Source organism: Eriocheir sinensis, chromosome 9 (assembly GCF_024679095.1).
Source record: "Eriocheir sinensis breed Jianghai 21 chromosome 9, ASM2467909v1, whole genome shotgun sequence".
NCBI classification, from domain to species: Eukaryota; Metazoa; Arthropoda; class Malacostraca; order Decapoda; family Varunidae; genus Eriocheir; species Eriocheir sinensis.
The window spans coordinates 8,318,378-8,331,351 of NC_066517.1; the positions used below are offsets into that span (position 1 = coordinate 8,318,378).

The 12,974-nt window shown below is 44.3% G+C and overlaps 1 protein-coding gene across 1 annotated transcript; it reads left to right on the forward strand.

Moving 5' to 3' along the window:
- The first annotated feature begins 8,425 nt into the window (after positions 1 to 8,425).
- Positions 8,426 to 12,739, forward strand: LOC126996313 (uncharacterized). Its single transcript, XM_050856687.1, has 4 exons — positions 8,426 to 9,569; positions 9,664 to 9,971; positions 11,498 to 11,558; positions 12,181 to 12,739. The coding sequence occupies exons 1-2, from the start codon at positions 8,629 to 8,631 to the stop codon at positions 9,968 to 9,970; spliced, it is 1,248 nt and encodes a 415-aa protein (XP_050712644.1). The 5' UTR covers positions 8,426 to 8,628; the 3' UTR covers position 9,971; positions 11,498 to 11,558; positions 12,181 to 12,739.
- Positions 12,740 to 12,974: the final 235 nt, after the last annotated feature.

Consider the following 12,974-nt stretch of genomic DNA (forward strand, 5'->3'; position numbering starts at 1 on the left):
CATCACGACAGCCACTATAAATATAATAAGCCTGCGTCAATAACGGAATGGGGCCGTCCATAATGACCCTCAAGAAAGGCTACAGGCGCTACAAGCAGCACGTATAAAAAGTATGGAAGTCATGCAAATGTGCTTTTATAAATGGGTATTATCTACGCTGTTGATATGTTACTTGTTCTGATTATTCAAGGAGCCCCAGGAGAGGGACTTCCCTGCATCAAGACCATTCCCTCGGCGAGATGAAACTTGTGCTGCTGGGTTCCTCTACGGCCCAGTGATACGTTACTTTATATGCTACTTGTTATGGTGTTTCAAGGTGCCTCCCGGAGGGGGGCTCGCGGTATCAACAAACACTTTCTCTGGGGATTTGCTTGCTTATTTTTCGACAAAATGGCCGATGGTGTAGCCGGAATTCACATATGAGCATGGCGGGGAAAGTCAATGTTTTCCGGCCCATTCCAACCCTTTATTGTTATTACACGTATAATGGAGGATGGCTAATTTATGAACTGGATTGTGACAAGACTGGAAATCATGAACTAGTATATCTCTCCTGTTGCCTCTGGGCCAGTTCAATTCCGGGCATAACTCAAGGCAGACAGGCTTCACCCTGCTAGCCCCCTGTATTACATAGTGTCACAAGTCACGATACCTTTTCATTCTCACTAATTAAGAAGAATTTGAAAAGTAGTAACTTAGTAGAAACTACGTCCTAATGTCGGTCATGGGTGTGGGATATTCTACTGTTCCCTTATGCTAAGGAAGCATGACATACTTATCTACATATGCATCAGTGTTATCGAGCCTGGTCGGCCAAAATAGATTTCTTGAGCGTTGTAAAGATGCGCTCCTTCCTTGGTTTAATAGCTATCACTCCGTCATGAAACAGTTTTAGTACCGCAGGTGCCGTGTGATACCTGAGGGTACCTGGGGTAAATGGGCACCCCATTATTATTATGCCTATTACAATTGAACTTAATTTTTATCACTTTATTTTTATTACTTGTTTTGTGAAAAATAGCATCTTATTGACCATTTGAGAGCAGTTCAGGCCTTCCAGAAGTCAAAAGGAAGCATTCTATTCAATCCCGGAAAAGCTAATGGTAAACTATCTCTGGAAAAAATAGCTATAAATCTGTAAAAAGGGCCCAGAAAAAAACGAACATCCTTAGATAACTTTTCTGGTAAACGTTGAAGCCTTCACATGCAAGCATTAATCAGCGCTGGCTCCAAAATAAAGAGTGGAAATGTTTTCTTGTAATTAGGCATTTCATGTTGCCATCACTTTCGACTAACATTTTATGCATACATAAATGCACATATACGTATATCCATATACAGGGGCCTTGTCCGCCCTCTGATGGAGTATGCATCTCACGTGCGGGGGGATCCACTCACACAGCTCTATTGAACAGACTGGAGTCTAAAGCTCTTCGTCTCATCAGCTCTCCTCTTACTGATAGTCTTCTACCTCTTAAATTCCGTCGCGATGTTGCCCATCTTTCTATCTTCTATCGATATTTTCACGCTGACTGCTCTTCTGAACTTGGTAACTGCACGGCCTCGCCTCACCACGGCCTCGCCTCACACGACTTTGTAATCAAGCTCATACATATACTGTCCAAACCCCTTATGCACGAGTTAACCAGCATCTTCACTCTTTCGTCCCTCACGCCGGTAAACTCAGGAACAATCTTCCTTCATCTGTATTTCTTCCTGCCTACAACTTGAACTCTTTCAAGAGGAGGGTATCAGGACACCTCTCCTCCCGAAATTGATGTCTCTTTTTGGCCACTCTACTCTATTGAGGAGCACCGGCCCTTTTTCATTTCATTATTATTTTTTTTTTACGCCCTTGCCCTGTCTGTCTGCTCCCCTATATATATATATATATATATATATATATATATATATATATATATATATATATATATATATATATATATATATATATATATATATATATATATATATATATATATATATATATATATATATATATATATATATATATATATATATATATATATATATATATATATATATATATTTTTTTTACAACAAAGGGGGCAGCTCAAGGGCACAAAAAAAAAACAATAATAAAAAAACGGCCCGCTACTCGCTGCTCCTAAAAAGAAACAAAAGAGGTGTCCAAAAGCAAGATCAAATTCGGAAGGAGAGAAGTCCTGATACCCTCCTCTTGAAAGAGTTCAACTCGTAGGCAGGAGGAAATACAGATGAAGGAAGATTGTTCCAGAGTTTACCAGCGTGAGGGATGAAAGAGTGAAGATGCTGGTTAACTCTTGCATAAGGGGTCTGGACAGTATAGGGATGAGCATGAGTAGAAAGTCGTGTGCAGCGGGGCGGCGGGAGGGGGGGAGGCATGCAGTTAGCAAGTTCAGAAGAGCAGTCAGCGTGGAAATATCGATAGAAGATAGAAAGAGAGGCAACATCGCGGCGGAATTTAAGAGGTAGAAGACTATCAGTAGGAGGAGCAGACCTGATGAGACGAAGAGCCTTAGCCTCCACTCTGTCCAGAAGAGCTGTGTGAGTGGACCCCCCCCCCCCCCCCCACACACACACACACACACATGCGATGCATACTCCACACGAGGGCGGCCAAGGCCCCTGTATATGGACAGCAACTGTGCAGGGGAGAAGAACTGGCGGAGACGGTACAGAACGCCCAGCCTCGAGGAAGCTGATTTAGTAAGAGATGAGATATGAAGTTTCCAGTTGAGATTTTGAGTTAAGGATAGACCGAGGATGTTTAGTGTTGAGGAAGGTGATAGCTGGGTATTGTCAAATAATAGGGGATAGTTGTTTGGAAGATTGTGTCGAGTGGACAGGTGGATAAACTGTGTTTTTGAGGCGTTGAAGGACACCAGGTTCCTCTTGCCCCAATCGGAAATAATAGTAAGGTCTGAGGCTAAGCGTTCTGCAGCCTCCAGCCTTGAGTCGTTAAATTCCTGTAGGGTGGGTCTTCTATTAAAAGAAGTTGAGTAATGCAGAGTGGAATCATCGGCGTAGGAATGGATAGGACAGTTCGTTTTGGAAAGATCATCAATGAACAACAGAAAGAGAGTGGGAGATAGGACAGAACCCTGTGGAACACCACTGTTAATAGATTTAGGGGAAGAACAGTGACCGTCTACCACAGCAGAAATAGAACGGTCAGAAAGGAAACTGGAGATAAAGGTACAGAAAGAAGGATATAAACCGTAGAAGGGTAGTTTGGAAAGCAAAGATTTGTGCCGGACCCTATCAAAAGCTTTTGATATATCCAGCGCAATAGCAAAGGTTTCACCGAAACGGCTAAGAGAGGATGACCAAGAGTCAGTTAAGAAGGCTAGGAGATCACCAGTAGAACGCCCCTTGCGGAACCCATACTGGCGATCAGATAGAAGGTCAGAAGTGGAAAGATACTTTTGAATCTTCCGGTTAAGGATTGATTCAAAAGCTTTAGATAGACAAGAAAGTAAAGCTATAGGACGGTAGTTTGAGGGATTGGAATGGTCACCCTTCTTAGGCACAGGCTGTATGAAGGCATACTTCCATCAGGAAGGAAAGGTAGATGTTGACAGGCAGAGGCGAAAGAGTTTGACCAGGCAGGGTGACAGCACGGAGGCACAGCTTTTGAGGACAATAGGAGACACTCCGTCAGGTCCACAAGCCTTCTGAGGATTGAGGCCAGAGAGGGCATAGAAAACATCATTTTGAAGAATCTTTATAACAGGCATAAAAGAGTCAGAGGGGGGGGATGAGTAGGAGGAATATGCCCAGAATCGTCCAGAGTGGAGTTTTTAGAAAAAGTTTGAGAGAAGAGTTCAGCCTTAGAGATAGATGAGACGGCAGTGTTGCCGTCAGGACTGAGGAGTGGAGGGAAAGATGAAGAAGTGAAGTTGGAGGAAATGTTTTTTGGCTAGATACCAGAAGTCACGGGAGGAGTTAGAGAAAGCAATGTTTTGGCATTTTCTATTAATGAAAGAGTTTTTGGTTAGTCGGAGAACAGATTTGGCACGATTCCGGGCAGAAATGTAAAGTTCATATTTAGCATTAGTTTGAAGGCACTGGTACCTTGTGTGAGCTGCCTCTCTATCACTGACAGCACGAGAACAAGCGTGATTAAACCAAGGCTTTTTAGCGTGAGGAGTAGAGAAAAAATGAGGAATGTATGCCTCCATTACAGTGACAATCACTTCTGTGATGCGCTGAGCACACACAGAGGGGTCTCTATCTTGGAAGCAATAATCATTCCACGGGAAATCGGAAAAGTACATCCTCAGGTCGTCCCACCGAGCTGAAGCAAAATGCCAGAAGCATCGCCTCTTCGGTGGGTCCAGAGGGTGTACAGGAGCGATAGGACAGGATGCAGAAATAAGATTGTGATTGGAGGAGCCAAACGGAGAGGACAGTTTGACAGAATAAGCAGAAGGGTTTGAGGTAAGGAAGAGGTCTAGAATGTTGGGCCGGTCTCCAAGACGGTCGTGAATACGTGTAGGGTGCTGGACCAACTGCTCTAGGTCGTTGAGGATAGCAAAGTTGTAGGGTTGTTCACCAGGATGGTCAGTGAGAGAGGATGAAAGCCAAAGCTGGTGGTGAACATTGAAATCTCCTAGGATGGAGAATTCAGCGAAGGGAGAGTGGGTCAAGATGTGTACTTTTGTATTGTTTTTAAAGTTTGTAAATGTATTCATATAATATGATTTCTTGGCAGTTCTTATCGTTGTGTTTAGTGTATTTCGATACTTCTTATAATACTCTTCAGATATGGCCCCAATTTTGTAGTCCTTGTACAAATTGTTTTTAGTTTTTATGGATTTTAAGATAGCTTGTGTGATCCAGGGACTATTAAATCGTTTTTCTGATATATGTTTTGTTTTTATAGGAAAGCATTCCTCAGATAGGTCTTGAATTTTTTTGATGAATCTAGCACAATTTAAGTTAACATCTTGTAAAGGTAGATAGTCTTGCCAGCATATAGAGTTTAGTTTAATTGAAAACAGTTCTTTATTATTATTAGATATGTCTCGGATTTTTTTCTTATAGAGTTTCTGATTTGCTTTGGAAGTTGATATATTTAAGAATATTGGGAGATGATCTGAGATGGGAAAGTGCAAAATACCTGTTTTTACTTTAATGTTAAAGTTTATGTATATGTGATCCAAAAGTGAGGGTACACTCAGAGATGAGCTGTCAGGAAATCTGGTAGGTCTAGCAATGAGTGGAGTGAAGTTTAATAGTTGTATATTTGTAAGAAAGTTATTTGTTGGGATGTGAGAAGTATGTTCAAGTAAATTAATGTTAAAATCTCCAATCAGCACTATTTTATTATTTTTTGCTTTCTCTCGCAAAAGTTCGTGCAATATGTGTGAGAACTCATCAACTGCAATGTGTTTACTGTTAGGTCTGTAAATTGTGCATAGAAGGAAACCTAATGACTTTGTTTTTATCCTAATTGTGTTTATTTCTATATCTTCATTTACTATTGTCAAGTCTTTGATTTCCTGAGAATGTATTAGATTGGACACAAATAGTGATACCCCTCCCTGTTTGCGCGTATTTCTGGTTAAATGGTATGAGTGGTATCCTGTAAATTCGTGTAGGTGTTTATTATTGTCTGTAAACCAGGATTCAGTGACTGCCAAGATATCAGGTTGTATGTGTAAAGATCTGAGGAGTAGTTGTATATTATCGATTTTTTTGGGTAATGATCTCGAGTTTATGTGCATTATATTTAAATTATGTGTCTGTTGAGTCTTAATGAGGTTATTATAGGTAATAAGGTCATACTAATTTGATATTGATTCAAAGTCCATGTGGCCGTGTAGTTGATTGATTATCTCCATACTTATGTTATTTGAACTGGCATGTCTGTGTTCATCATCATAAAAAAGTGTCACGTAGAGATGGGACATAAGATTAATGGAAGAAGAGTCAGAGAAGAGAATGGAAAGAAAGCAGTAAGATACAAGATTAAGTCTAGCCGCGCCGGGTGGCACTGTGAACATGTTGTTTAAGATAAGTAAAAAAAAAACTTTACAGAAAGTCTGCGATATAGGCCAAATCGTACGATTATTCGCACGGTTAAGCGAGAGACCATCGCAGTATGCGCTCGCATACCGTCGTTAAACGCAAGGGGTCGTGGTGTATGCGCGCGTATATGCAAGCGACTTTGTACATCTGCGTATGGCAGCGACGCTGCTTCGGAAAGCGAGATGGCAGCGAGCGAGCGGAAGGGTGTGAAAAACCGTTGGCGAGTGACCACTCGCTCGCACTCACACTGTCCTGCCACACGCCACTACCCTGCCCACCTGCAAAATAATAGCCTAGTTTTAATTAATTTATAATAATAGCATATTCCTAACTGCTAAATAATAGCCTAGTCTTCATGAATGTAAAATAGTAGAAGAGTTTTCCTAAATGCAAAATAATACCCTAGTGTTCATCAATGCAAAATAATAGAATAGTATTCCAAAACGTCTAAATAATAGCCTAGTATTCATGAATACAAAATAATAGAATAGTATTCCTAAATGCAAAATAGTAGCCTGGTTTAACAAAAAATGCAAAATTATAAGCTAGTGTACACAGTAAAATTATTAGCTAGAGTAAACAGTAAAATTATAATGTATTTATCTTGACTACTTCATTAGCTTATTAGCAAGTTATTACAGATTGTAAAACTCTTTCCACTTACAATTTATTACAGAAGTTGTAGATACGGTATAACACGAAAAAACCTTACACCATACGAATAAAATCCAATATTCCTCAAAACAACTAACTTCGTTCCCAGGAGATCACAACCCTTAGGTTAAGCACTGCTGAATAAGAAGGAGGAAACAATAAAGCAATATCAGCGACAGCAAGGGAGGGTAGCACGGGCTACTACTTACTTGAAGCACTTGGTGTTCGTTACTAACCGACTATCAAATTTGAGTCGACACAAGCAACTGGCGTTGCCAGAAGGGGAATATTTTATTGAAAACCTATAAGGTTGATCAGCCGATCTAGCGTTAGAGCGTCGGGATATGCAGGGTGCCAAGATCATTTTCTGGTTAGTGTGTGTGTGTGTATATATATATATATATATATATATATATATATATATATATATATATATATATATATATATATATATATATATATATATATATATATATATATATATATATATATATATATATATATATATATATATATATATATAATAATGTGTGTTGTGGGGGGGATAGATGGTAGAGAGAGCGCGATAGTGTTGCCCGCCTATATGGGTCGTACAGCGACGCACCCTCGACGTTTTCTCGACCATGCGTGCGACGTCGAGCGTCGTCGAGCGGCTAGACGAAGGGCGGTCGCGCATAGTCGCCAAGCCCTGCGTTCATCGCGAACCGTCGCAACGGGTTTTATTTTCAAAATTGGGCTCCTCTGCGTACAGTCGAGCGCATTCACGCACGATTCACCTCGACGTCCCGTCGCCTGTCGCCCTCGTGTGCGTACAGGCGAGCAACCCTCCCTCGCCATGTTGCTGTGAGTTGAAACTGAGGCAAACTCACAGAGACAATGGCGATGCTTTCATGCATTTTCAAAATCGCCAACCGTCGCAGCATTAGTATCCCGTTGGGATCCGTGGGGGTTCCAGGAGGGCTTGTGCCCCCTGGTGGAGCAACGATGACGATCTCTCTTCTTTGCTTGTTTTGATGAATATGAGGCATTGCTTTCTACTCAACTTGCTCTTAACACTTCGGAGAGAGTAGCAGAAGTGTTCTGAACGTCTAGCACCTCAAAGACGTTGTGAACATGCAAATGAGGCACAAAATAACAAGCCTCACAATATTTGTGAGAAGGGGTGACGGACCCGACAAAGTCTCCCGACAATTTGGTGCTTTGATCGGTACCACGGTCCCAGAGGTGGCGTATAAGAATACACCCTTCGTGACTGTCGGAACTGTGGTAGCCACGGGCACGATGGTTGTTTAAGAATATCATTGTCGGATGTGTGGGGATTTTGGTTACAGAAGTTTGATTTAAGAACACGGCCCTTTATATCGCTCTTGATCAACCTTGTTGCAGTTTCAATAATGTTTCTTTTTTGTACATCTGCATCGTTCTCATGCTGTGCTATTTTCCAATAGAACCTTAAAATTTAAAATGTTTCTCTCGGAACGTCCCTACATCGTTTAACCCCTTATGCTGGGATCAAACATCCGCTATTTCGCTTTCCGACGGTTGGCGATTTCCGAAATCGGTATATACGCTCGACATCGTAGCGACGTCCCTGCGATTAGTCGCAATAGTCGCGCGGTAAAGTTCGCACGACTTGCGGGTGCCGGCCCGTCGCGCGAACATTTTGAAATGTCCAAAAAGTTCGCAGAAAGTCTGCGATATTGGCCAAATCGCACGATTATTCGCACGGTTAAGGGTCCTCTCCCACATAGCCGATTTCGCACTACGATGGTCCACGATGGCCCATCCCTCAAAATCGGCGTTGGCTGTCGTGGACCGTAGTGTGTCATCGTGCGATTTCAGACCGAAAATGGGTCACAACGACATGGCGAGGGAGGATCGCACGTCTACGCACGACTATATCGCATACAACGACGACTGTCGAGCGGGCATCGAGGCATGTACACCCTACTCAAGAGGATGAGGAGGAAAACGAGGAAGGCCAAGGAACGCAGTGTGTGGGTACGGCCATACCTCACACGCCGTGCGTGGGTACGGCCATACCTCACACGCCGTGCCTCACATGGACATTATGACAACCTAATGAGGGAGCTCGCCCTTGAAGACCCACAGCTATACAGGAACTTCCTCCGCCTAGACGAGGGACAATTCAACCAGATCGTGGAGCGGGTGCGGCCACGTCTTCAGAGGGAGACAACATTCTGGAGGAAGCCCTCGGATGTTGGTCTACGTGTGGCTATCACCCTGAGGTTCCTGGCTACCGGCGAAACATACAAGAGCCTCAGCTATGCCTTCCGTGTTGCATCCAATACTATCAGCAAGCTGGTACCGGAGACGTGTAGGGCCATAGTCGCAGAGTTTGGGGACGAGGTTATGCAACTACCTACCACACCTGAGGGCTGGAAGGAGATCGCCAGTGGCTTCGCAGAGAGATGGAATTTTCCCCACACCGTAGGAGCTATTGACGGGAAGCACATCAGAATCACGAACCCTGCGCTAGGAGGCTCCAACTACTTCAACTACAAACGCTACTTCTCCATCGTCCTGCTAGCAGTTGTTGACTATGACTACCGGTTTACGTATATGGACGTGGGCGCCGTGGGCTCCGAGTCTGACGCAGGTGTCTTTGCCCAATCACGCCTGTCAGCACTGCTAGACACTGCAGAAGCAAACCTCCCCCCTTCAGAGCCCTTTCTAGAGGATCCCAGCGGACCCCCCATGCCGTACTTTCTAGTTGGGGACGACGCCTTTGCCCTCCGACCCTGGCTACTGAAGCCGTACCCCTGCCGTGGCCTAACCCATGATGAACGGATATACAACTACAGACTCAGCCGGGCACGTCGCGTGGTGGAAAACGCTTTCGGGATACTAGCGAATAGGTAAATATAACAGTACCTGGTATTGCACACCTCAAACGTATTTCATTTTCTGTCCCATGACCATGGTCAGCAATTCCATCCATCTTACTCACAGGTTCAGAGTAATGCATTCACCCATTATGCTGAAGCACGACCGTGTCGAGGCCGTGGTGATGGCTGCCTGTGTGCTCCACAACATGCTGCGGTCTGGCTATACATCGAGCGGTGAGTTCGACACCGAGGACCCACAGTCCCATGACGTGATCCCTGGCGCCTGGAGGAATGACCGCCCCCTCGATGACATCCCCAACCTACCAGGTGGCAACTGGTCGTCACATAGTGGCAAGGACGTGCGGAACTACATGCGGGATTACTGCACCTCACCCACAGGCAGTGTTGCCTGGCAGGAGGCCAAGATCTAAGGTATGTTGTCCTCACCATTTACTACGTATGTTGTTATTATATGTTTTATTTATTAATTTCATTATTGCTTTCAGTTACTGATAGTATTACTATAGATATCTTTCATACGTCTTATTTATTCTCTTTTCATCTGACATGTTATTCTCATACACCAAACGTTTCATTCATTATGTTTTAGTTTTCCACGTTGCATATTTATGTGTTTGCATATATCGTATGTTGGTATTATGTTTTATTTATTTATTTCATTATTGCTTTAAGTTACTGATAGTGTTACTATAGATATCTTTCACACGTCTTATTTATTCTCTTTTAATTTGACATGTTATTCTCATACACCTCTCCTACTTTTTTATTATTTTCATTGTACCTTCATAGTGCTCAGTTATATTTTATATTGGTCATTGGTATATTTTATTACATAGGTTTTACACATATACTATGTATCTATCATCTCAATAGGGGTACAGAAAACAACCGGTTATCACATGCATTTATTATCAAAAACACATTAGACTAAATAATATCACATATGCGATGGGAAGAACACACATTAAAGTAAAAAGAAGTTGAGAATCCTTGTTGTTACTTTTTCTTCTTATCCTTCCCTTCCTTTGAGCGTCTCCGTAGTGAAGTGGTTAAAGTAAAAAGAAGTTGAGAATCCTTGTTGTTACTTTTTCTTCTTATCCTTCCCTTCCTTTGAGCGTCTCCGTAGTGAAGTGGTTAATGTCATGGTATGAAACAAGGTAGGTACGTAATGTTTGGTACGACTAGTACATCACATACAAAAATATGCATTATCTATATACAGGAAGCACTTGGGACGAACCTACCCCTTGTCTGGCTGCGGTACAATAGGCGAACCCGTGAAAAGGTTGTTCAGGCTCAGGTCCTGAAGATTAAAAGAGGTGTGGAGAGGGGTGGAGGATTGGGGTATGCTACCCTTTGTCAGCGCCTGCAGGACAGCTTGACCCTGTGTCTGCCCCTGAGGACGTGACATTTGCTGCAAAAAGGCCATTTGGTCAGGCGAGAAGGTGACCTGGGTCACCTGAGGGGGGGCGTCACCCGTGGGGGCACCACGGACCGTGACAGGAAGGGTAGAGGGGGGAGCATCGACCGTGGGGTGTAGGGAGTCTGTTGAGACGTCCGTGCCCAGCTGTGGGGCCGGCTCCCCAACGGGGTGTGTGGGATGGGTGGCAGGCGTGGACGTGGTGGGTGCAGTCATCTCCTTGGTGAGGTGCAGGTACTTCTTCACTACGGCAGCGAACTCCACGGACACGTCGGGGGAGTACACCTTGTCGACAGTACGGAGCATGGCCGCCATGGCGTCCGTCACGGCGTACCTCCAATACTCCGTATCTTTGTCGATCGTCGTACGTATGCGCTGATCGATGATATCCGCTGCCCCTTTGTGCGACTGTAGCAGCTGCGGATAGAGGAGACAACAAAGGAAACACATTAATGACATACATGGTGATCAGATGCAAATTGGTTATTAAAACAATAATTATTATATCCCCCTACAGACACGAACAGCCTCCGGTCTGTGCCTTTCGCAGGACCTGTCCGGGAACGCCAAGGTGACAGGTAAATATATAATATATAAACTTCGTAATAACAGGGAAGAAGGAGGGAGGGAGGGGGAGTGTTTGAATACAATATTGCCAGGTATACACTATATATGTATGCTAAGGGAGGCGGTGGCCGAGTGGATAAGTTGGTGAGCGTGGGGTCGGACTGATGTCTACGCATGGGTTCGAACCCCACCAGTACCATCTTGAAACTTTGTGTCATTCGTCGAGTGGCTTAAAACTACCTACATGTCACCCTGATACCCAAATTCTAGTTGCATATGCAATAAAAATGAATTCTGGGAGGGCGGCATGGGCCTCTAAAGGTGCCACTATAAACCTTTGCTCGCACCACGAACGGGCGCCTGCCATGAACAACATCAAGGGCAAATAATGCCTACAGGTACACACGGGCTAGAATGAAGAAAAAAAAAAAAGAAAAAAAAACCCATATAATATAATATAATATAATAACATTTATTATAATTTGCTGCCTTGAATGCATGCTGTTTCAATACTTCTAAATTGTAGCCCTCTGTACAGGATTTGGGTGAGTGAAACATGACTGCAAATTGCTATTGGGGAAACTATGTGAATTATTGTGTGCCATAAAACATTTATGTATTTACCTGTTCTAGCAACTTCTGATCGTCTGTGCTGGGCGATGGAGTGGCGCGCCGCTTCTTGCCACGCCTAGCCTGGGCCTCCTCCAGGGCCGACCGTGGGCGGGTGGGTGGCGGCTCTTGGCGCAGGGGACCCTGGGCGTCATCATCCTCATCACTCTCGCTGCTGACCGTCACCTCCTGGCCGCCCACGTGACCGTCACCTCCTGCCCGCCCACGTGACTGCAACCCCGAAGGCCCTGCGACGGCTGTGGGAGGTGGTGGCTGGGAGGCGTCCGCAGCGGCCTGCGTAGGGGAGAGATGAATTTATTATGTCTGTATTACGTATTGGTATTAACATACAGTCCCGTAGGCGGGCCGGAGTAGTCTCGTATTTGTCGCTGATGGCACTGGCTGGGGTCGGGCTTATTGTATGTGCCTCAGTCAGAGCCGCCAACGGCAGATACCAGACCTACGGTGGCCCTGGATACATTATCCCATACCCATGTTTTTTTAACTACACAGTGCTCGTCATAAACATATACTGCCTGTCCGATCAGGTATCAACAATGCATAGCAGCAGTATATCCCAGAGTTCTCCCCGGGCAACCGTTTTCTTTCGTTTCTTGGGACTTTAAACGTGACCGTTAGGGCATGCAGCAGTGTGTGCGAGCCTGTCCTGCCGCTCCTCTCCTCCGCAGCCTTGTGCTCCGTGCATTTGTTTCTTGTTGACAGGCAATGGGCAACGGGCGTGTGTGCCCGATCATTTAAAAACTGGCAACAGCGCTTGTGTGCGGGCGGCGCGGTGAAGCACCCTGTGCATGCACAAG

What these genes read in the sequence shown, in the direction of transcription:
- LOC126996313 (XM_050856687.1), top strand. Translation starts at nt 8,629, where the DNA reads ATGTACACCCTACTCAAGAGGATGAGGAGGAAAACGAGGAAGGCCAAG. An exon ending in TTCGGGATACTAGCGAATAG is followed by an intron (nt 9,570 to 9,663) that starts GTAAATATAACA and finishes TCTTACTCACAG; the next exon opens with GTTCAGAGTAATGCATTCAC.